This window comes from Paralichthys olivaceus, chromosome 19 (genome assembly GCF_024713975.1).
Source record: "Paralichthys olivaceus isolate ysfri-2021 chromosome 19, ASM2471397v2, whole genome shotgun sequence".
NCBI classification, from domain to species: Eukaryota; Metazoa; Chordata; class Actinopteri; order Pleuronectiformes; family Paralichthyidae; genus Paralichthys; species Paralichthys olivaceus.
In genome coordinates, this window is record NC_091111.1 from 11566554 (window position 1) to 11589814 (window position 23261).

Below are 23261 nucleotides of genomic sequence, written 5' to 3' on the forward strand. Positions count from 1 at the left end.
AAGGTTCAGGTAATGTTGGGGGTCAGGTTAGGATTCATTAGACTGTGATGGAAACAGACTTTGATACATCAGTGATTACAAAGTCTTGTTGATATTATAACATGTGCTGCAGTTCTTGGTGTTATTGACTTGTATTCAGTTAGCTTGAAATACTTCTATTGATAGTGTGAATGTTTCTTTTTTTTTTTTCGCTGACCTCTGTGAATTCTTTAGGTTTAGATACCGAAAGCGGTTCATCATCCAAAGTTCAATATATACGAACAGTGAAGAGATTATCTCGTTACATTGGTATCACTTGTAGTTTGAATGCAAACCAGAAAAAGATCCAAAACTTTATCTGTGTTGCTCAAAGTTTGAAACCAGTCTGATATTTGGGTGTAGGGAGCAAAAAGCTGGACCCTGGCCTTCCCTTGTTATTGAGCCTTTGTATTCTGAGCAAAACAAAAGTATTGTTATTCTGGATTCTCGCAGTACTTTTAATTCAAACCATAAAGTATATGTATACACTATTGGTGTGAAAAAAATTTTTGGATCTGATATTGATTTCCAGTCTAACTGTTTTTGTTCAGGATGTCTCCAGTTACTGAGATTACATTGTTTAAATTCGAAAAGCAGAATACATACTTGTCTGTAATGTGTAGACAATTTTATTTTGAACATTTTATTTATCCTTTTTCATATTTTTTCAGATACAGTCCTTTTGCATAACAGGAAAAAAAGATGAGTTGACGGTAATAGATCTATAAATATTCCACGAGTACTCATGATAAGAGAGCTCTGAAATTCATATTCCGACAAACATTAAACAATTAGTACATTGCAACAGAAAAAAAACAATTACAACATTTAGACAAGAGCTAGAGTCAGTGATTTTATATCCTGTAGTTTGAGGATTTCGGCTAAAAGGTCTCTTTGAATTTTCATAATAATATACTTAGATTCTTTTCAGCCTGAGATATTAAGATGATAAAATAAATTATCAAAAATATTTGTTTTTCTTGATTCTATACTTTCAAATGGTTATTTAAAAGAAGCACTTGGTTTAAACTTAAAATGACAAAACAATGTTGCGGTACAAGATTTTTAGAAAAAGAAGGCAACACGATGATGCTTTACGACGAATGTCGAAAAGTAATAACACAACAGAGAGGAAAAGTTGTTCTATATTTACATAGAGATCTAGACACAAGGGAAAGGAAATACTTAAAGAAATCCATTTTTTTCAGGCTGCCTTGTAATTTAACACAGCAACAGATGAGAACTGATATGAATTAATACTGATTCTATATTTCAATCAAATAATGTAAATGTACGACAGAGTCTCCTCAATGATGAATACAATCACAGTACATCTGACAGATTCTTTGTTTAAAAAGTTCCAGTTAACACTTGCATGTGCCGACCACAGGTGGTTCTTAAAAGATGAGGAAGGTGAAACTCTACAATTTCTACACCCTGACAACAAATCCCATGAAAAAGTCCAAAACAATCAATTTGTTAATTTCTCTCAATCTTATAAGATTTCCCCCAGTTTGAGGCTGTTGGCTCCAAGCCCATTGAATCCTAATGAAGATGTAAATCTTTAAATAGGGATCACAAATATATACTTCTTATTTCCTAAAACACTCAGTGACTCACACTTTTTGATTAAACAAATGTTAAGTGTATTTACAGCAGCACAATGGCCGGTGTGACATCAAAATGCTGAGTTGCTTTGCTGAATCAAGCTGAAAATGCACAATGTCAAACTTCCCTCCCACAGACACTCATTATAAAATCCCCAAATTTGAAGAAAGAGTTTAACATTTCCAAAATTATGAGAAGAAAAACGACAGCAGGAGTGTCCTAAATGAGTTGAATGTTCTGGAGTTTGAAGCAGGAAATGTAAAAATTGTGACTGAAAAATGGCAGAAGAAGAAAAATCATGAAGAAACAGAACTAAAGTGTGACTGCTGTGTCAGCACTCACACTAATGAACTAGATTTTGAAAAAAAGTGCTTCAGAAAAGAAAAACCTGCTTAGGTATCTACAATAATTACATCAGGGTTAAAAACTGAACACTAAACATGGATGATAAGGATAACCGTCATGTCAGATTTTTGCTGCTTACTGTAATTTCAAGACTTCTTCTTTGCAGTTGATCAAATGTTCTCAACTGACCTGAAATAAATAATAGCAAAAAATAAAAATATGAATATACAAACTAGAGTGGTTATTTAATGACTAAAAACGAGTGTTTTTAATAATGTTTGGATTCATTAATTGCTTCCTTGTTAGTAAGATACATTCATAATTGATTATGTTTTTTTCATAGGGTTTGTTGACAATAAAAAAATATAGAACAACTGACTTTGAACAATTATCGTCATGTAACCAAGTGCTGTTTGCCTTCACTGTGTGGGTGAACATGTCAGCAGTACATCGACAGTTGGAACACAACACTCAGGCAAGGTTTAGGATCCTAAAGAGGAGAGGCACCACACAGGCACAGTTAAACCCAACAACACTGTAGACGATATAACGGTACGGCAGCTCAACTTTCATGTGCTGCCTCGCCTGTCTCACATCATCCGGCGGCAGCCCAAACAGTCGACATAAGAAGGGAATAGTCACTGCTTTCATGCCCATCCTCGTGACCAGGAGGACGGCGACTCCAAGGAGGAAGCGCAGCAGCGAGCGGACCAACAGGCCCACGCTGATCGACGGTAACATTAGAGGAAGTGATGAGAGTGGTGCATCCAGCAGTAGCCCCAGCTGATAGTTCACATGGGTTGCCAGAGCAATTCCCACCCCGGTGCCCAGGGCCTGAGCCGTATCTCCCCGAGAGGTGCTCCAGGAATCCAGAGAGAACGCCACAAGTCCCAGGCTAACGTGTGAGAATATAATTACAAGTGGAGCGTAGTGGTCCATCATGTAGAAGGTGTCAATCTTGTCCAAAATGGGATGGAAGAAGGCGAGAATGAGGAGGCTGTACAGGAAGCCAGTGATCACCTCCTGTAACAGAGGAATGGCAGTGAAGTTAAATCACCATAATGTGTTTTTAATGGGGTTATATACATATTCTTGACACACTCACAGTCCTACAAAGCACCATGATGTATTCTCATAGCATCATTATTGAGAGAGTAATCCAGTTCCTCCACCAAATAAACAAAAAAACAACCCTGTTGCTGTTTCTGCCGTGTAGGTGGCGCTATACAACAGTTTTCACGCAGACATTTAATTGAGGTAGTGATAGTAGTAAACACTTGTAAAACCAGGCGAGCTGCAGACCGAAGAACACGTGTTACTGTTGTACGATGCAGCATAAACAATATCTGCAAGCATCCGCAGCCAGGCCACAGAATCTAATCTAACCTTATCTACCCGCTTCAGTGTTTATAGGCTGTGATTACTGCCAATTTTCCATTAATCACACACACACACGTTTTTGTGTACAGTGTAATTATTATTGTATGTTGTGGATGATTCTGTATTCTATTTTAAATGGGTAAAAAGCTTAATGGAAAAGCTGATGACCACCCTCCACTTTTCAGACATTTGAGGGTTTTCCTTTTATTGCAAATATTATTTTTCCATAAATAGTGAGCTTAAAAATTCAAACTACTGGTGAGGATATGGTTTGATTAAAACAGACCAATTTTCATCTTTTTCATCTCCAGCTTGAAGTTATATACAGTAGAAAATAAACCACGCAAACAAAATCTAACTTATAGTGATGTAAACTATGAAAAACTATAAGAATCTGTTTTTATCATAGAATCTTATTTCTACAACTGGTCGGACGACTCCTCTAACAGCAGGCATCTGTCCACCTACAGACATTTCAAATATGCACATGTGAGTATGAATGACTAAGATGCCTGGGGCTATGGTTGAAGCTCTTCTCCATTAAAGATGATTACAGACTGAAGTTCATCATCAGTGCAGGTATACAGGAGTCATGCCAGCATTTATAACCTGTCTGAGGTGCAGATATTCATTCATAATGTGGGATCAGTGACTCCAGAAGTTCAAGGCCATTTATTTTTATTTTTACAAGCCGACCAAGTGAGTGTGGTTACTAATTTGAGGAGGGCCTATGGTTGTCACTGTAGGAAAGGTGCACTAGTGGAACAGCATCTCTATAAATCCTCCAATTCATTTGCATTTCATTGAGGGATTATTTATTTGATATTGCTTGTTTAATATTCTTACCAGGATAGAATGCATCCCCATGTAGACTCTGCTCACACATACCAGGACGCTCCAGCTCAGAGCCACACACAAGCCAAACAGGAAGGTATACTGTGGGAGAGAGATTGAAAAAAACGTAAGATATTAGAAAAGTGTCTGAAGATGAGGCTTTGAGAGATACAGGAAAACTCAGATCATAGTTCCCTGTAAGAACTGATTATTCACCCCACTTACCACTGTTTAGACTGTGGTGGAATCAGGGTGTAAGTGAAATTAAATAAGAATTCTCACAGACTGAGGACACATTGTTTTAAATTTGTGAAATATAATTCATCCTGGGCCACATATGAAGATGTCTACTCAGCTGACATACTCTGACCCATTTCAAAAGACTGTTGACAATGACTAGAATATAAAGTGACTACAGCGGCCCTGACAATATGATTTCTAGTGGAAATATTAGGTTTGAAAGAAAAAACCCTCAGTTCATAGTCCATTAGGAAGAGATTTCACTCATATCTTTCGTTGGAAGGATCCAGACAAAGGTCAGTGCATGAGCAGGGTGTCTTTGTGCAGCATTTAGCTAATCCTCTGAATCGGCCGTTTATGGTCTGCATCTTATCTTCTGTAACCTTCTGTAACCACTTTCTCTTAAAAGTTTTAGTTCTTCATCCTTCAGACGACGACACAGACGGAGTTCAGGCTCTTCTGGTTCAGTTCAGCTGCCGGTGTTCACACAGAAAACAGCAACAACGTTAAAACTTTTGAGGGGCTTAGCTCTTCCTGGTCATAACCCCTTTGTCTCTTTCCACAATGACCCCTGCCCTCTGTCTGTGATGCCCTTTTTGTCTGTCTGTGCTCATAGTTTGTTTTTCTCTAACAACTCTTGCCTCAGTGTATGAGGTCAGTGTTTCCTTTTTTTTTTTTTGCAGTGGGGGGCAGGCCATTGCTGCCACTGCAAAATGTATGTAGCGGAAACCCTGGAGTTGTTTGTCACCTACCACATCCTTGTGTTAGCGCTGAAGAATGGTCTGCCTATACCATTTATTATTCTGCTACAGGGGAAACAAATGCTTTAGGTAGTTTGCATTTCTTTAACCAATCACAATTGGTTTAGTGGAGCTAAAGCCAGGAAAATAATGTTTCATCTGATGTTTTCATCAACGTGTGTTGCAGTCTTGTAGCATCATATTTAAACATTCCACAAAGTGAACCTTTGCTTATCCTTGTCATTAATATCCAGTCAGGGGTTGTGATGCAGGCAGTGCATCTCCCTATAGGTTATCTGCAGTTTATCTCTGTGCTGGTAAAAAAACAAGTGCTGCATGCCGTATCAGTGAGTGAACAGGTTTTGTTGCTGAAACAACATTCTTCTTTCTTAGCCCTTCAGTAAAGAGAAACCTTCCAGTTCCCTTTTACTTAAAAAATGTAATTTCTCTTCCCTTAAACCTCTACTTCCCTCCCCCTTCCCTTCTTCTCTGACAATGTGGAAAAGTGACCCTTTGTTTACTTAATAAACAAAGCCATATTTCCATTCCTTGCTTGTACTTTTCCGGCACACCCTGTCATGTCTCAACTCTCTGCTTCCCCTGAGATGTTTGCTGCCAACAGCTGCAAACATCAGCTGTAACATAGCTGTGAATGTGTGTAAGCTCCTCTTATTGTTCCTCCTGAGCTTTGAGCCTCATACAAGACTGGGCACTGGGGATTAAAGGGGGATTTAAGGGTAGTCTGTGTTTTTTTTTTCCCCCATTCCTTGTGCCAATGCTGATCCACTGGTCCCATAAACTGTATATAAAGATGGATGATGCATACTTCCTCAATATCCAGAAATTAATCCGAACTATCCCCAATACGAACGCCATCATCTTCTAGCAGTCACAGGATTGAGCCGTGGCAGCGAGATCCCATCGATAAACATGCTCGACCCATTGTGAGCCAGTCTCAGCTGTCAAATAAGTTATTAAAGCCCAACTTACGAGATTAATGTGAGGAGAACTATCTAATATGAATGAACATAGAGCAGATAGGGTTTATGACCTTTACTGCAACCAGCTTCTCTTTTGCGGGGCAGTCACATCATCCATCAACAGCATATGGTGCAAACTGCTAGATGGCAATTGTACGTGTTAGTTGAACGGGGCAGCAACCATCTTTGAGAAAAAGTTATTTGAAGTGTACTTTGACAATTTTAGGTTCATTTTTGGGAAGAAGTCCTGTCATCATCCATCTTTAAATATGTCTAACAGTGGCCTGAAAATGTGTAAAGTCTATTTGTATATTTTAAAAGGTCAGGCTCCCTGAATTATCCTCCTTTAAAATTTTAGATTGGAAGTATAAGAAAACTGGCTGTTGGGGCCTTTACACATCTCGGATCACGGTGCATCTGCCTGAGCACTAAACCAATGCTTACCTCTGTTGTAGATCCAGATCATCTACTCCACCTCTCAAACATTTTACTTTACAAATCTATTGTCAGCTACACAATGGTCTCGAGTGCTCACCTGCCACCGTCCATATGTCAACATGAAGAGACAGAAGGGGATGGCCGTCCCCGTCATGGCGTGTGTGGAGGGCATGCTGTACTCGGAGTTGTAGAAGACCTCCACCTTCACCACGGGCGGGGAGGCCGGCCGGGACCAGCGGACCATGTCCTTGGTGGACTGACCCACGAACAGGTTCCAGGCCCAGACCACGATGAGTCTCCGGCTGACCAGGGCGTCGATGTTCCAGAAGACGAAGGGGAAGAAGACGATGAAGAACATCTCGTTGCCCAGCTCGGTGCCGAACGTGAACAGGTAGAAGAGGAACTTGTTGTGGATCAGGAACTCCTGACCCACGTCTCCGGTCAGGGAGTTCCTCCGGAGGGGTTTAGCGACATTAGCCGCTGATGGCGATGATGATGATGATGATGAACCGTCAGGCCCGGCGGTCGTGTCACCCTGCATCCCGTTGGGCTGCGGCGCGGGGGCATCCCCGGCCGCTCCGTTCCCGACCTCCGAGCCGTTGAGCCGCTTCCTCAGCCCGGAACAGTCGGGCTGCGGGGGTCCGCTGCTCGACTTGCTCGACTTGTCCGCGAACGTGCCTTTGACGCCGCAGATATTCTGAAACCTCGCCACATGACAGGGCTCCTGGAGGTAACGGCACACCCGCACAAACGACTTCACCGCGTCGTTCGCCATGACTTCAGAGCAGCGGTCAATTCAAAACACACAACAACTCTGCGCAAAGATGGAGTTCATGTTCATCCGCCGGGGCTCGTTAGGGGGAGGCGCAGCTCGGCGGCCGTTTCATTCCTCTTCAACACCGGAGTAATAAAAAACAGCTGTTACACTCGACCTCTACCTGACGACCGCATTCAGAACACACACCCAGCACGCAGCTTCCAAAGTCCGCCACAGTTAACCATTAGTTCGCGGAGGATCCTGACACACGCTGCTGCTCCTGCGTCAGGAGCTTTTATATCCATGGTCAGGACGTTACTCCTGCTGCTGCTTCTTCTGCGCCTCCTCCAGCTGGGCCTCAATGGACCAAATGTCTGAGTACTCCCCCCTGCTGGACATGTCATACATTACACTCATTCAAAATCACTGTGTACACTCAGCATCTAATATTATACAGGAGTTAGGTAGAAACAAATGATTTATACTTTCTATTTTAGCCTATATTTTAATGTATTTATCTCATTATGCTCTTTACTATCTTTATATCTATCTACCTATCTGTATATCTACCTATCTATCTATCTATCTATCTGTCTATCTATTCTCTCTCTCTCTCTCTCTCTCTCTCTCTCTCTCTCTCTCTCTCTCTCTCTCTCTCTATCTATCTGTGTGTCTCATAGACTGTATGGTGTGTCTGCCTCCACCCATCATCCATTCATTCATTGAGACCTCTCCAGAAGTTACAGTATGAAAATGGATTCTTTAGACTTGTAATAATGTCATTTATACTTTGTAAATATGATATTAAACTGGAGCTGATTGGACTACCTTTAACTACTTTCTGCTCTGTTGGGTAGTGCAGTGTATAATCTGACATGAAATTGCAAATAGCATTGACACTAGTTTTAATGTTTGTCTTTTATATTTTTCAAAATATTTTTTGCTACATGTCATGACATTATTCTGAGCTACGCATAGTGAAAAGGAACGGGAAGTATAGCCCCCCACACCATAATATGGTGTTAATAAACCTGTAACTTAAATAAACAACATTTATGTTGTAAGTAACATACATTTGAAGTCAGTCCATGTATGCAGACACGAGAAACTGGAAATAAAAAATAGAGAAAAAATACCGAAAATCAAATACATTTTCTTCAAAATAAAAGTACCATTACGCCATTATACTAAATAACTGTGCATGTATTATTATTAGTATTGGCGTTTGGGGAGAATTAACACAATTTATATCAGACTAGAATTCATTAAATGGCCAGGTTTGGATAGGTGTCATTTCCTTACACTATAAAAATGCTACATTCAACAAAGAGGCTTTTATTTCTTTGAACCCTTGCCCGGATGTACTCCTGCTGATGGTTGACTTGACAGCAGTGGTCGTCGCTCAGACTCTCTGATGGGACCGTAGTTAACATCAGCACCACCACCGAGCTGCAGCGGGTCTCTGTGCCCTGATCCCTCACCATGCATGGGGGCAAGAGAGGACTGGTGGCTCCGCAGAACACTTTCCTGGAGAACATTGTCCGGCGCTCCAGCGGTGAGTTTTATCCCGAGAGGGAAAGATGCATGAATGTAGATGTGACAGGTTCCACATTGCAGGGCTGCAGGATGCTGAAGTAAAACTATAATGTTCATTTCTGTGTCAATTCAGGGACAGAATCACAAGCATAAATTAATAACTCTATTTAATTTAGGTTTTTGGGGATAAAGCTACTTTAACAACAATGCAAATGCAATGCATGTTATTTGTACTGGTGGATTATACAATAGGCTATGTACCAGTCCAGTTCCCCAGGATTTATTAGATAAAATAATATATTCCTAAAATGTTGTTATAAGTGCTGAAATGACTTTGTTGGGGGATTTCAGTAAAAATCCAGGCAAAGTCAATTTCATGTCTTAGAAAATACATTTTTTTATTTCTAGGAGATGTTTAATGTGAGTTCTTGATTGTGATTTGATACGTTTATGATTTAGTTGGCGCTTTTTTAGCTCCACCTCATTAAAGTCTTAAAATATTTCATTGTGATATTCTTGCAAAACAGGCAAAAATCTATTTTTCAGATTGACTGCGTGTCTGCATAGGTTTCATCCTCATGCATGAGCTTGACAGTGAATACGTGTGACACTGGAGGGGTTTTTTTTCAACAAAAACTGATTTGACAGCAGTGCAAATCAGTATATTAAAAGTTTGTGAAGTAATCATTCATCCTGATAATGCTTAAGAGCAGCTTTGGTCTCTGGCATCGATCTCTCAGGCTTTCATTTGTAGACAAACATGCAGACACTTTAACTTTGACAGCTTCAGTATCATTAAGGAGAAATTGTCCTCAGCCGTTCCTCTGGAGACCGCAGCTCCCTGCAGACTGTTATAAAGCTTCTGTAAAACTTTGCCACTCCTCATCAATATTTCATTGACATTAAGGCTGGAACATAAACATTTTATCAACAACTATTTCTGCCTGCTGACTCGTCTGATTACCACTGCTCTTTTAAATATTAATGGGGTTTTGCCCCTTGTTTGCATTATAATTGTAGGGATGTTGGGGCTCAACAGTAATTTAAATTACTGCACTGAATATTTCAGGTACAACATAGTTTATTTGAAAATATGAGCCAACAGTAAAAGTATTCCAGTGTCCATGAGGTTGCATAGCTCCAGTTTTCAAAATTTCACTGACAGAACATCGAATCTTAATGGACAGGTGCTGGTGTGTTGGCAGTTTTTGTTCCAGACGTCTGTGTTTTTCCATGTTTTTCTGCAGAAACCAGTTTCCTTCTGGGAAATGCCCAGATCGTGGAGTGGCCGGTCGTCTACAGCAATGATGGATTCTGCAAGCTGTCAGGTTACCACAGAGCTGAGGTCATGCACAGGAGCAGCACATGCAAGTAAGACGAGATTTTGTATCAGACCGGAATGTGAAGGTTCAAGTAGATGGTTCGTAAATCTGCAAAAGAGGAGCCCAGCACTAAAATAAAACATATATATTGTTGCTATAAAAATGTGATGACTAATTTAAAAAACCTGCATTATTAAATTACAGAATAAAATGAAAAGTATGTATGATATCAAATTCCACCTTAGTTGACTGTCTTCTGTTTTTCTTTCTCCAGCAGCTGACACAACATGTTTTTTTTTACCTCTCACTTTCTATCCCTCTCTCTTATTTCTTAGTTTCATGTATGGTGACCTGACTGATAAAATGACAATAGACAAAATCAGGCGAACCTTCGATAACTACGAGTCCAATTTCTATGAGGTGCTGCTCTACACAAAGAACAGTGAGTATCACATTTTTTTCTGAAATTATTAAATGCATTTTAAAACTACAATGGCCAAGCACATACCTCGGCCAAGGCCCGGCAGTCGCCTTAAATTCAATCAAGCTGCACCCAATTGCTCACACTCATAGATACCAGTTTCCTAAATGTGCCTAATTTCTTTTATTAAGATCCAGAAATGATTCCCTTCGGAAATCCTGGCTCTGCCTCCCGATCCAGATCTGCACCAAAATTTTATGTCATATGTCTTGACCCATATCCCATCCATTCACTTAGTTTTGTGGAAATCCATTCTGCAGTTTTATCCTGACAATCCAATTTAAATGAAAGAACTTCTTATTTTCCTTGTTTCCTACAGGAACACCAATATGGCTTTACATGCAGGTGGCACCGATCAGAAATGAGAAGGACAAGGTGGTGCTTTTCCTCTGTACATTCAGAGACATCACACTTTTTAAACAGCCCATTGAAGATGAGTCAACAAGAGGTGAGTTTATAATCTAACCTTTATTCACAACAATCTACTCTGAAACCATAATATCTCATCCTGAGTACGAGTGCTGCCATCTTACACATTCAGAACCAGGCTCTGTGCTGCAGCATTTGAGGGGTGGAGCCAAAGAAGCAAGGTCAGACTGACCTCACACGCTGGACCAATCATGAGTCATACTCAGTTGTCCGTCGTGATGTTTCACTTTGTTTTTATAGCATCAAATAACTAAAACCAAACATCAGTGTGATAACAACCACCTAAAATGACAGAAGCCATCTTTGAAAAAAATTGACCTCAAATGTTTGCATTTTTAGTTTGGTTAGTGTCCCATCCATTAACATAGTGGAGGTAGGATTTTTGACATGTTCTGCAGCCAGCCACAAGGGGGCAGTGTCCTGTCATCTCTCATTATATAAAGCCTATTTATCTGAAACGTTTGAACTTCTCCAGTGCACTATAGTCGCAGTGCAGCCAAACATCTCAGACACACACGAGTGGCCGTGACTTAGCACACGTCTGTTTCCTGGTATGTAACATACAACTGTCCAGGTGTTGTGTGTGCGGGTCAGTGAACACTTGTGTCTCTGTGGGTCCACATGGTGCAGTGTCCCTGGGGATCACGCGTGCTTCTGCATGTTTAACATACATGAAGCAGACCACATGGGGATGTTAACTGTATGAAAATACTGTTTGTACTCAGGGGAAATGAAGTGAGGCGGGATCCTTTTAACAAAAGCATGTGCCAGCTGGCTGAGTACTGCTGGCTACTGGCTTCACAGTCAAATATGCACCATGAATACAGCATGAAGCATTTATGTGCTTCTGTTTCACAATGTCTTTATCTTTGGGACACAATATGACCACAACATGGAGTAAGTCTGGATTTAGAAGCCTGCAGGGATGATATGTTCAAGTACAACTGAATATATCAGGAAACTGAAATAAAAGCAAGTTGCTTGTAAATGTAATGTTTTGAAAGCACATTTTTACATCGGTAAATCAGTTTTTCCACGTCATCTTCTCATTGGTGGCATTTTACAGTTTTTCGTGAAGAGAAAGAGCACATTTCTTAATATTATAAAGTCACCGCTTTTTTTTTTTATTGTTCATTGCAACTGGGGAAAAATTCTTAAAATCCTCTTCTTGAAATGTGGGAATTTTTTTTTGAAATTTTGTATTTGTATAAATGTGAGTATGACCCCAATGTTGTGCAATGCGTGATGAAATAAAAAAGCATCTGTCTTATTTGGTCTCCAAGTAGGTTGGACAAAGTTCGCCCGACTGACGCGGGCACTGACCAACAACCGCAATCTGGTGCAGCAGTTAGCACCAATAAGCAAAACGGAGGTCAGCCACAAGCCGTCCAGACTGGCTGAGGTGAGGCAGATGTTCAGTAATGAAAATGATCTCAAAACTCAAAGGGAAAAGGTTTCTCACTTAGTAGAGCACAAACTGCCGCCAGGCCAAACAGCATATCAGTCGCCTAAATGGTCAAATATTTCATCCAAAATCCAAATGAATTATTCCCATGGAAATTTGCAAAAATGTCAGAAAACGTTTTTTTAGGTCCAGTCTTCAGATTGCACAACTCAGATTACAAACAGAAATATATAAATCACCCTCGTTCACACTCTTCTGGGAAATGCAGCAAATAAGAAATTCACATATTTTAACCTTTAGAAAGCATTGATGATACTCCCATGATGCAGTGCAAAAACATCCAAGGGCGCATCTGTCACATTTTTACACATTTGTAAATTATAAATGTCACAACATGAAGCTGTATGGTGAAACTTTTTACATGCTTCTTTACTCACTGTGTTCCCTGTCACTGAAAGGCTCTCCAGCTGGGATCAGACATTCTCCCTCAGTACAAACAAGAGGCCCCCAAGACGCCACCGCACATCATCCTCCATTACTGCACCTTCAAGACTACCTGGGACTGGGTCATCCTCATCCTCACCTTCTACACGGCCATCATGGTGCCCTACAACGTCTCCTTCAAGACCAAGCAGAACAACCTGGCCTGGCTGGTGCTGGACAGCGTCGTGGACGTCATCTTCCTGATTGACATCGTACTGAACTTCCACACCACTTTCGTGGGCCCCGCCGGAGAGGTGATCTCGGACGCGAGGCTGATACGGATGAATTACCTGAAGACATGGTTCGTCATCGACCTGCTGTCCTGTCTGCCCTACGATATCATCAACGCCTTTGAAAATGTAGATGAGGTGAGGGGATTTTTACGACCGTCACTTAATTTGCAGGTTGATTGTGTGACAAATTTATTTATTGTTTTCTCCTGTCAACTTTAAAATCTATGTGCTTGATTGTCTCTGTGAAGGACGTCATAACATCTACATCATCTCCTGCAAGTCACCTACGCGAGTCTTCAAATTTCCACAGAAATTCCACACGGATAGAAGATTCTGTTCTTCCAGTAAGGAAATACACATTTTCATTTTGTGAAACAGGATCATTTCTACCTCTATAATGTCAATTTTCCCATTAAATACATACAGATGATCTGTATCTAAAAAATAAAATAAGTTAATATGTTATTTTGTTCTCATCTCTCCCTCCTGTGTTGATGTGCAGGGCATCAGCAGCCTCTTCAGCTCCCTGAAGGTGATCCGCCTGCTCCGTCTGGGCCGAGTTGCCCGCAAGCTGGATCACTACCTGGAGTACGGAGCCGCTGTCCTGGTTCTGCTGGTGTGTGTCTTCGGCCTAGTGGCCCACTGGTTGGCCTGCATCTGGTACAGCATCGGGGACTACGAGGTCATCGACGAGACCACCAACACCATCAAGACGGACAGCTGGCTCTACCAGCTGGCCCTGAGCATAGGAACCCCTTACCGCTACAACACCAGTGGCACGGGCCAATGGGAGGGAGGCCCCAACAAGGACACGCTGTACATTTCCTCTCTTTACTTCACCATGACCAGTCTCACCACCATCGGATTTGGAAACATCGCTCCGACCACAGATGGCGAGAAGATCTTCTCCGTGGCCATGATGATGGTGGGCTGTAAGTACTTGGGTCCCAGGTCACAGAATTTCAAATCTTCTGAATACATTTCACGCTCCATTGTTTTTCAGCTGATTTGGTTTATCATCTTTGAGAACTGTAAACTCAATAGGTCTGATATTACATAACAAACAGTGCCATTACTGTTCTTAGTGTCAGTGGTGGTTAATGGAGCAGTAAGAGGAGATTATAAAGGCCATTATAAAGACACTGAAATCACACATGCATCTAATGCACATTCAAACACGCTTTCTATCACATGATCACCCACATTTACACAGTTTCCAGTTAACACAATTCTTCCTGTGTTTTTACATATTACACAAACTAAATGTATCCAGTAGATAAAATGTCTAGTAACAAACTAACCTAACTATAATTTAGACACAGAGGTTTCTATGAGCGCATGCTGCTCACTTTCAAAACCTTCATTTTGTACTAACAGGTCAAACCTCCCACCAACATAATCCAGTTTGGATACTGGTGTTTTAGGCATTATTTTAATAATCAATTAAGTACATATCAAGTATGTTAGATATAATTTAATAATGATAATATGTTTAAGTGTTTTCCATGAAGTAAATCCATTAAACACACTTTGTTTCATGTACACATTTTGGACCATGACAGCATAATCTATTTCTCTGTCAAATCATTAGCCAGCCCAGCTAACCAGCTACTTCCATATCATAGTGTAACAGTCATAACCTGCCAATGAGCCATGGTGATCCACCAGTGTTTAATTGCATAAGCTCCTGGTTTAACAAGCAGCTGGAGGGGGAAAGCAGCATCTGACAGGGGAACATCAACATGTTGTTTATTAGTGCAATATGTCAGAAGAACAGCTGTACAGCAGTAACCACTTTTCAAACAAAGCCTTTATCATTCAGTGCTGTTTTCCTGCTCATTCATTCATCCGATCATCACATGCCAGAGGAACCTTGCAGGAGCCGAAACAATCTGGATGCATTAAGTCGCGTGCGAGACGAGACATCGTGCTCCACAACCCTGGTGGCCATCGAGCAGCTGCAGCAAAGCAACATGCGGTGATGGAAGCTGCACAGGTTCATGAGAAGCTGCACAGTCAAACCTAACACAACACATATCTGGTTGTATCTGACACATTTGGTGTAGCAGAGGTCCCTGTTATCGTCTTGACTTGATTTGGATTTCATGCTTTTTTAAATTAATAATAATGCACCAACACACAATACCAGATTAAACACATATAGACAAATACACTCGCACATGGATGTATATGTATCGTAATAATGCATTCCAGCACTGGTTGATGTGAAGAGTTAATTCCTGGACACTGACATGATGATAAATCACTCAGAGAGAGTTTTGTATCCATGAATTATTCTTCTCAATGTTTGGCTTTATAATTCTCTCCACTCTGGACGTGTAATTCACATTTAGCTGCAGTCTCAGTGCTCGAGCCGCTGGGGGAGAGTTTAGAGACTCGGCTTTTGTCGATAATAAAAAGTGACATGTTTTGCCGCCCGACCTGCTCTGTGAGTGTCTGCTTGAAGGGTGGTCATTATCGCCACCCTTTAATAAAAGATAACGGCCTATGTGTTAATTCCCTTCTACGGATTTTGATTTAAAATATGAGCTCGTTTAAATTTATGTTAATCTCAAAGTGGTATTTTTCTACATATTTCATGTTGTACGGCTTTAAGATCCAGTTGTCAGATAGATCAGTTATTACGTACAAAGTTTTTGTCTAACACGAACTGATGTTATGTTATATACCTCAGCATGTTGTACATGTCATAAAACGTCTTTTAACCTTATCTTTTCTACCTCAAACATTTCATTCACAAAAATAAGTCTATTCAGCCTAAAATATTGAATTCTGTGTATTTATTATACATAAAAGGACGTCAGATCAACTTAATCCAAATGCCTTCACAGAAATAGAAATATCTGCTTTCCGCAGGTATCATCACTCGATGCAGTTACAGGGATAGCTTCACCTTCAGCGTCACTTTGCTCACACTTCCCCTTCGTGCACTAACCTTTGGCCTGCTCTTCCAAAACAGCCTGTAAAGTGATGCAATAAAAACAGTGAGGGAAACACAATGTGACAGCTACGCTTCAAGGTTTGTACTTGAAGAGAAACACCCATTACTCTGGTGGCGCCTCGATCACGAAGACCACTCTGTCACACTGAAGCGTCGCTCTCGATTACGGCCGATAACTCTCCTGCTACAGATACAGTAATTATGAGAGAGGCCAGAGGAGGAGAGGAGGCAGGGTTTGCCTGCAGGCTCCAGTGTTGTAAATGAACAATGAGCCATCACGTTGGATAAGTATCCTAACCTCTGTGATCCGGCGGTGGTGACTGGAGACGACTCGTTCCTCTTGAGCGGGTAAAACCTCACGATGAGAGGAGCTGACTGACTCTTTGAGGTCACTGCAGCGCTGTACAGCAGTGCTCTCACTAAGGAAATGTACATTATGAATTATATTATGAAGTCTTGGTCCAACACTTACAATGTAAATATGAGTGTGTTTATGTTAAAACAGAACCATTTATTCAACTGTGTATTTTATTTTGTTTTCATATTAAAGCATGTGCAGCAGATGATAAGTGGTTTTAATATGATTTATAGGTCATTATCGATAGGTCATCGATAATGATCAATAGATATATAAAATAATAAATAAAATAAATTATGGCATTATATTGGTTCATATGCAACAAACAAATCCTTTTAAAACCCTTTAAACTGCTAAAAAAATTCATTAATATTTTACAATCCATTAATTCATCCATTATTTATTTCAATGTTTATTGTGAGTATTAAATTAAAGCTACAAGTAAATGGATACCAGCAATGTTATTTGTAAGGAGGATTTTTCCATTTAAATTTGTTTTTATCATCATTAGTTAATTTACACAATAATCAACCACAAATCACTTGTAAAATACCTGAATAGTATTTGGGAAAAAATCGTATACATATCATAATCTTTTTTTGCTTGAAAACGTTTCTGTGTTCTCATGTTGCAGAATAAATCGAATCTGCTTGACTGTTACTCTTTGTCTTTTCTTTGTCTTTTGTCTCAGCGCTGCTGTACGCCACCATCTTTGGAAACGTCACCACCATCTTCCAGCAGATGTACACCAATACCAACCGTTACCACGAGATGCTCAACAACGTGCGTGACTTCCTAAAACTTTACCAGGTTCCCAAAGGTCTGAGCGAGCGAGTCATGGACTTCATCGTTTCCACCTGGGCCATGTCCAAGGGCATCGACACAGATAGGGTCAGTAGTAGTAGCAGTTATTCATTAAAGGTCTCAGCATCAAGTAACTCAAAGTGTAATGATCCAACATTTAATGTACCTAAAACTGCATATCACCAGTATTTGTTTGAGTAGTAGAATTGTATGTGGGTCAATGTAGTTATATTTTTCTAGGAAAACACAATATACTGCTTCCATGCAGGGACATGGAATTTTTCAAGTCCAAAGTTGAACTAGCTTAGCTTTGTCACTGACAGTCAGAAAGTCAGAATGCTATCATTTTTAACAGTCTCATAAACATGCATGGGCTGTTTGAAAGGTGGACGTGGTGAGATGATCAGTGAGGAGCCTCAAAGGTCACAACTGAAGATTGTGTGCACCCATCGACCCTCAAGGTCCACGTTTATTTAACTTTGCATCATCTGCCATTTTTCTCCAACATTTAATTCATTTTTCAAATCAGATCTTGAGTTTAGAAAGCCTGCATATTTATTGTGCTGATATTATATATATATATGATATGTACAATTGGGTTTGGATCAAAATGAAAATCTGAAACAAGCAGATTCCAATATTTTTATGGGGGGTATTAGGTTAGGATAGGTTTTCATGTTCCCTATTTAGGACAAATGAATCCTTTAGGTTAACAGACCACTTTTATTTACATAATTAACTTGACCTTCAATATTCTATCGTAGTTCTCGTTGAATATTGTGACAGTGCTGAAAAACATGATTTTAACTTTAGTAAATCTAAAGGTTCATGGGAACTCTGCAGGATCTTGTGGTCACACAGCTCTAGAGTGGCAGTAAACTTAAAGAAAAGTGTGTACTTGAACAAACATCAGTGTGACAAGAACTATGTAAAATGTCTGATACCATCTTTGAGAAAAAATTATTTGATGTGGACTTTTTAGTTTCCATGTCCCATCCACTGACATGGAGAAGGCTGGGCTTATGATCTGTGTTGCAGCCAACCAACAAGTGTTGATCAAGATACTTTTGGGGATCTTTCATGTCGTCCATCTTTTTATTCAGTCTATGGCCTCACCATGCAGCTTTTTAAAAAATGTTGTTAATCAAATTGTTATTGTTTGATATAATATCTCCACTTGTTGGCTCTAACACCTGAGATCTTAAACTAATATTATTATGACAATGATTTCTATCACTAAGTTAGTTCCATGTTTCCACTGTAGTTGTTTTAAACCATATATCTCCATCTCAGGTTCTCTCGATTTGTCCCAAAGACATGCGGGCAGACATCTGCGTCCACCTGAACAGACAGGTCTTCAACGACCACCCGGCGTTCCGTCTGGCCAGCGACGGCTGCCTGCGCTCGCTCGCCGTGGAGTTTCAGACCACGCACTGCGCACCCGGAGACCTCATCTTCCACATCGGCGAGAGCGTGGACACCCTCTGCTTTGTGGTGTCAGGTTCACTCGAAGTTATCCAGGACGATGAGGTCATCGCTATACTAGGTAATCCAACGCAATATTGTGAAACAGAGCAGTAGAGCTGAGCTGGCTGCGATAAAACTGGAGCAAAGGTTGTGTTAGTGCAAAAACCTTTGTGATCAGGTCCAGTTAAAACAGTGCCAGTTATCACAGTTATCGGATGTCATTCAACTTTCAACTTTAACTATAGTTACTCGAAAAGACTTTTGTCCCATATCTGAAAATTGTTCAGCACTTATCCAGTATCATGTTATGAAATATATCCTAACCTCTATCTGACACGTGAGTTGTTCATAAGAAACCTTGGCAGATCTAGGATTTTTATAAATCAGAGGCCATAAAGGGGCCACAATTTACGCAGTGCGGCCCAAATATATGTCCAATATCCGTGCTCTGATTCTGTTGGGTGCACATTTAAGTCATTCCCTGTTTACTTTTAGCTCTATAACTCTGAGCAAAGGCCCACTCACTGAATATATTTTTGAAAATTGTTCCCTGTTCAAGCACATTTTTGCACATTTTGTAAAAAATCAAAGGAAATAAAACATTTTATTTGTAGATTCCATCTTTGGTCAGCGACCCCCTGGTCCCACCTCTGGATCTGCCCCTGATGACAGACTTTTTTTTTTTTTCATGTGCTTAACGTCATAATGTCCCATCCAGGTAAAGGTGACGTGTTCGGAGATGCCTTCTGGAAGGAGTCCACACTGGCCCGTGCTTGTGCAAATGTTCGAGCTCTGACTTACTGCGACCTGCACGTCATCAGGAGAGACGCTCTGGTGAGGGTGCTGGAGTTCTACACGGCGTTCGCCAACTCCTTCTCCCGCAACCTCATACTCACCTGCAACCTACGAAAACGGGTAAAAACGAAAGAAACGTTCAAGTCACCACACCATTTTTAGGGGGGGGGGTGTAGCCTTTCTTTCATCCATATAATATTGTGTTTGTTAGTTAGGTTAGGATAGGTTTTCATGTTCACTATTTAGGACAAATCAATCATTTTATTAACTTATATTTTCACCGCAAGATCTAGACAAAGCGTAATTTCGGCCTTGAATATTCTATTGTAGTTCTCGTTAAATATTGTATGACAGTGCTGAAAAACAACTTTAGTAAATCTACTCAAACTGGAACAAATGCTTATAAAGGGGGTTAAAAAGCTTCATTTAAATCGATTTATTTGAGTTGATCTGCTGAAAGCCTTAACTTAGATAATGTGTCTCAAGGAAATGAACGTATAATGATGTTGTACATTGAGCCTAACAATGAGGAGACAAACCACAAATGTTCAGTGTAAAAAAGTCTGCAAAAGTTTTTCTGAGATCTGAGAACTATAAGACTCTAATCAATATTTGATGGAGCTTTTCCCGGCTATACATATTAATCCCATTAAGACATTGAGATGTATTGCTTTCTACTCTCCAAAGTAAGTTGCTCATATATATTGCTGTAATGGTATCCTATGGGATCGACATTACATGAATTCTTAATGCATATTCCCTTTAAAGTCAGTCTGGCTTCATCTGCTGTGCTCTTTGTTCTCATATGAAATATCTCTGAGGTATAGATTTGAATCAAGAGGCCTTTATCTAGTAAAACATACACATTTATGGAGGAAATTAACATATATATACATTTACAGTGTGTTTTTACAGAGCATTGTTTTTTTCTGCTCTATAAATATTTCATTGTATTTAAAATAAGAGTTTTCTGAGTTTTCTGGCAGTTCCAGTCCAAGAGGTCTTGTGAAGTCACACATGTACAGTAAACACACGTCTCTGTGAGGCAGCTAAACAATTCCAGAGCAAATTGTGGCAACATGCTCAAATATTTATTTACTTTTACTTAAAATGTATTAAATGAAAAGAAATCCATCTATTATTCATTGGAGACTTGGCACGCCTGCACAGGTTTAAGATTTAAAGTAGGACGTCTTTTCTGTTTTAACGTCACTTCACTTGCTTTTCCATGAACGTGCATCAAAACTACCCGTGGACTGTCGGTGTTTGCTTTGTCCGACATGTCTGACGTGTCGACCATGAATTCCTTCGCTTCAAACTGTTACTTTACTTCTTTTGGATTATAACACATTTCCAGAGCTTATGGATGTGAACTGTCTTGCTCATGGGCACATTGGCTCTGAACATAACATCTAAATTAGTTTCATAGGAATCTACATGAGTTGAGTGTTAATGTATATTTTTTTATAAACTGTTTGTTATTAATATTATTAAGAACATTTGAAAATAGCAGGACTTGACCCAAAGTGCTTCACAATCATACTATACAACAGAATGTTACTCAGTCGTGCACCTCCAGTCCCCTTATGAAAACACATTTAAATTCACCAGACTTTTATTTTTGGATCTGATCAAACTGATTTTTGAATAATGAAAATCGGTGGAGTAGTTTTTTCATAATCCTGCTAAATAACAAACAAACACAGAATAAAATGTAAAGTACAAAGAAAGATAAGATTAAAAAAGGAGATGACCACTCACATATAGATTTCAATTGATAATGTAACTGATGTGGCACTTTGTAGTTCTTCAAATGAACAATGTGGAACTGCTGATAGACACAGAAAGTTACAATCCCAATTTCTTCAACTACACCGATTTAAAATGTTTCTGCAAAGTTTGAGTAGGAGCAGAAAAGTGAAAACGCTGAGATGTTGTGACTTTTTTCGAATCTTTCAGACTTCAGAAACCCTTTGCATGGACGTTGCTCCATTATTGCATTATTGCTCCATTAACTGTTTCCCCAGTGCATTGCTGCTTTCACGTCTTTAATATTTCAGCGTACACCGCAGCAGGTCTGGATGCTTATCCCTGCTTCAAAGCTGCATTAGATATGTGCATTCTGTTACATCTAAGTAGAGCACAATGTGCAGCATGTGTATAGCTTTGCAGTGTGACTCAAATCCCAGTCCTCATGAACAGATTCTCCCTCTTGCAGATCATCTTCAGGAAGATTGCTGATGTCAAGAGGGAGCAGGAGCGTCAGAGAAGCGAGGTGGCGCTTTCCATCCCTGAGGACCACCCAGTGCGAAAGCTGTTCCAGAGGTTCAGGCAGCAGAGAGACGCTCAGCCACCAGGAGAGTCTCTTGCATACCTTGACCACAACTGTGTGCAGGTGGAGCTGCAGCGCCACCACCACTCCGACTCAAACTCCTACACACAGTGTCAGACTGTATCCTCGCAGCATCAGGAGTACAGCTCCATCGTGCAGACTAATCCACCCTGCACAGGAGGAGGAGAGGGTGCAGGCAAGGCTTCACCTCCACAAGCATTTGTCCAAACTGAAAAGTCAGAACAAAGCGGCACACAAAAGGCAGCGGAGTCTGTATCGAGTCCTTGTGCTGAGATTAAACTTTGTCAGGTGGGTAACAGCCCTGCACGAGGCAGTGGTGTAGGTGGTGTTACCAGCAGCAGGGGTGCAAGGGGGTGGGCAAAGTTTAAAAACGCCACCACTGCCGCACCAGCACCTCCTGCGGTCGAGCAAGAAAAGCAGACACAGAAACCGGAGGAGTGGCCGAAAGGTTTGCAGTCGTCAGAACAGTTAACAGCTGCCAGGATTTCAGAGGAAGGTGGAGACACGGGCACCACAGAAGGGGGAAACAATGCAGGAGAGACGGGCGAAGAAACAAGCGCCCTGCACAAAACGGACTCCTGCGACAGTGGGATTACAAAGAGCGACCTGCGCATCGACCGAGCAGGAGACTCGAGAAACTCCTTTGAGCGAAGCCCGATGGAAAAGAGCCCGATGGAGAGAACTCTGTTTGAGCACAGCCTCTGCGTGGACGGCGAGATCTCCCTGAAGCACTCGTTTGTGCAGCCGGCGTCCGAACAAGCACTCCTCCAGGTGACGCTGCACGAGGCCAAGCAGGAGCTGAAGGGAGACATTCAGATCCTGAGCGGCCGGCTGTCGGTCCTCGAGTCTCAGGTGAGCGAGATCCTCAGGCTGCTGTCGGTAAAAAGGAGACTCTCTCTGCCGCCGACTTCGTCTCCAAAGGCAAGAGTCAAAGCTCAAGACTCAGTCACCGCCTCCAGGTCAGTCACACCCAAAATGGATGATGGGCCTTTTTGATTTCACCAATTAAAACCCCTCAAACTGGATCTGTATGTGACGCTGATGCATGTCCTGCTGGACTCTGGCCTGCCAAAGAAATTTCTTGAATTGAAGGAGACATATTTTGCTTTTTCAGTGTTTCTTTCCTTTAGTTTGTTTAATAAAAATTTTGCAAAGTTAAAAGGCCCAAAGTTCTCAGTAAAGGGAGCTCCTCTCCCCCTGAGAAAACACTGATGCTCCTGAAACACCTCGTCATTAGTTTGACTGATTCTTCCATATCACTGAGGTGTCGCAATGCCCCACATTTGCATAATG

The 23261-nt window shown here is 40.8% G+C and overlaps 2 protein-coding genes across 3 annotated transcripts; one reads left to right on the forward strand and one right to left on the reverse strand.

Annotated features, from left to right (window-relative positions):
* Positions 1 to 631: 631 nt before the first annotated feature.
* sgpp1a (sphingosine-1-phosphate phosphatase 1a) lies at positions 632 to 7698 on the reverse strand. Its single transcript, XM_020097736.2, has 3 exons — positions 6681 to 7698; positions 4198 to 4287; positions 632 to 2994 (listed from the first exon to the last, which is right to left on the reverse strand). The coding sequence occupies exons 1-3, from the start codon at positions 7356 to 7358 to the stop codon at positions 2443 to 2445; spliced, it is 1320 nt and encodes a 439-aa protein (XP_019953295.1). The 5' UTR covers positions 7359 to 7698; the 3' UTR covers positions 632 to 2442.
* A 982-nt stretch (positions 7699 to 8680) lies between these two features.
* On the forward strand, positions 8681 to 23107 carry LOC109636029 (voltage-gated delayed rectifier potassium channel KCNH5-like). 2 transcript variants are annotated; one of them, XM_069514990.1, is made up of 12 exons: positions 8681 to 8895; positions 10124 to 10247; positions 10534 to 10640; positions 10999 to 11127; positions 12392 to 12510; positions 12972 to 13364; positions 13478 to 13573; positions 13732 to 14161; positions 17241 to 17440; positions 18647 to 18899; positions 19539 to 19735; positions 21834 to 23107. In XM_069514990.1, exons 1-12 carry the CDS (start codon positions 8823 to 8825, stop codon positions 22962 to 22964), a joined length of 3252 nt encoding a protein of 1083 aa, XP_069371091.1. In that variant the 5' UTR covers positions 8681 to 8822; the 3' UTR covers positions 22965 to 23107. The 2 variants fall into 2 exon arrangements, with proteins under 2 accessions (XP_069371091.1, XP_019953085.1); XM_020097526.2 differs by having other exon boundaries at positions 12395 to 12510.
* The last annotated feature ends 154 nt before the right edge of the window (positions 23108 to 23261 follow it).

Excerpts from the sequence above, each read along its gene's own strand:
- LOC109636029 (XM_069514990.1), top strand. The coding sequence starts at position 8,823 with ATGCATGGGGGCAAGAGAGGACTGGTGGCTCCGCAGAACACTTTCCTG. Across the intron at positions 8,896-10,123 it reads CATTGTCCGGCGCTCCAGCG|AAACCAGTTTCCTTCTGGGA; the intron begins GTGAGTTTTATC and ends GTTTTTCTGCAG. Across the intron at positions 19,736-21,833 it reads CCTGCAACCTACGAAAACGG|ATCATCTTCAGGAAGATTGC; the intron begins GTAAAAACGAAA and ends TCCCTCTTGCAG.
- sgpp1a (XM_020097736.2), bottom strand. The coding sequence starts at position 7,358 with ATGGCGAACGACGCGGTGAAGTCGTTTGTGCGGGTGTGCCGTTACCTC. Across the intron at positions 4,288-6,680 it reads TGACATATGGACGGTGGCAG|TATACCTTCCTGTTTGGCTT; the intron begins GTGAGCACTCGA and ends TCTCTCCCACAG. Across the intron at positions 2,995-4,197 it reads TGGGGATGCATTCTATCCTG|GAGGTGATCACTGGCTTCCT; the intron begins GTAAGAATATTA and ends CCTCTGTTACAG.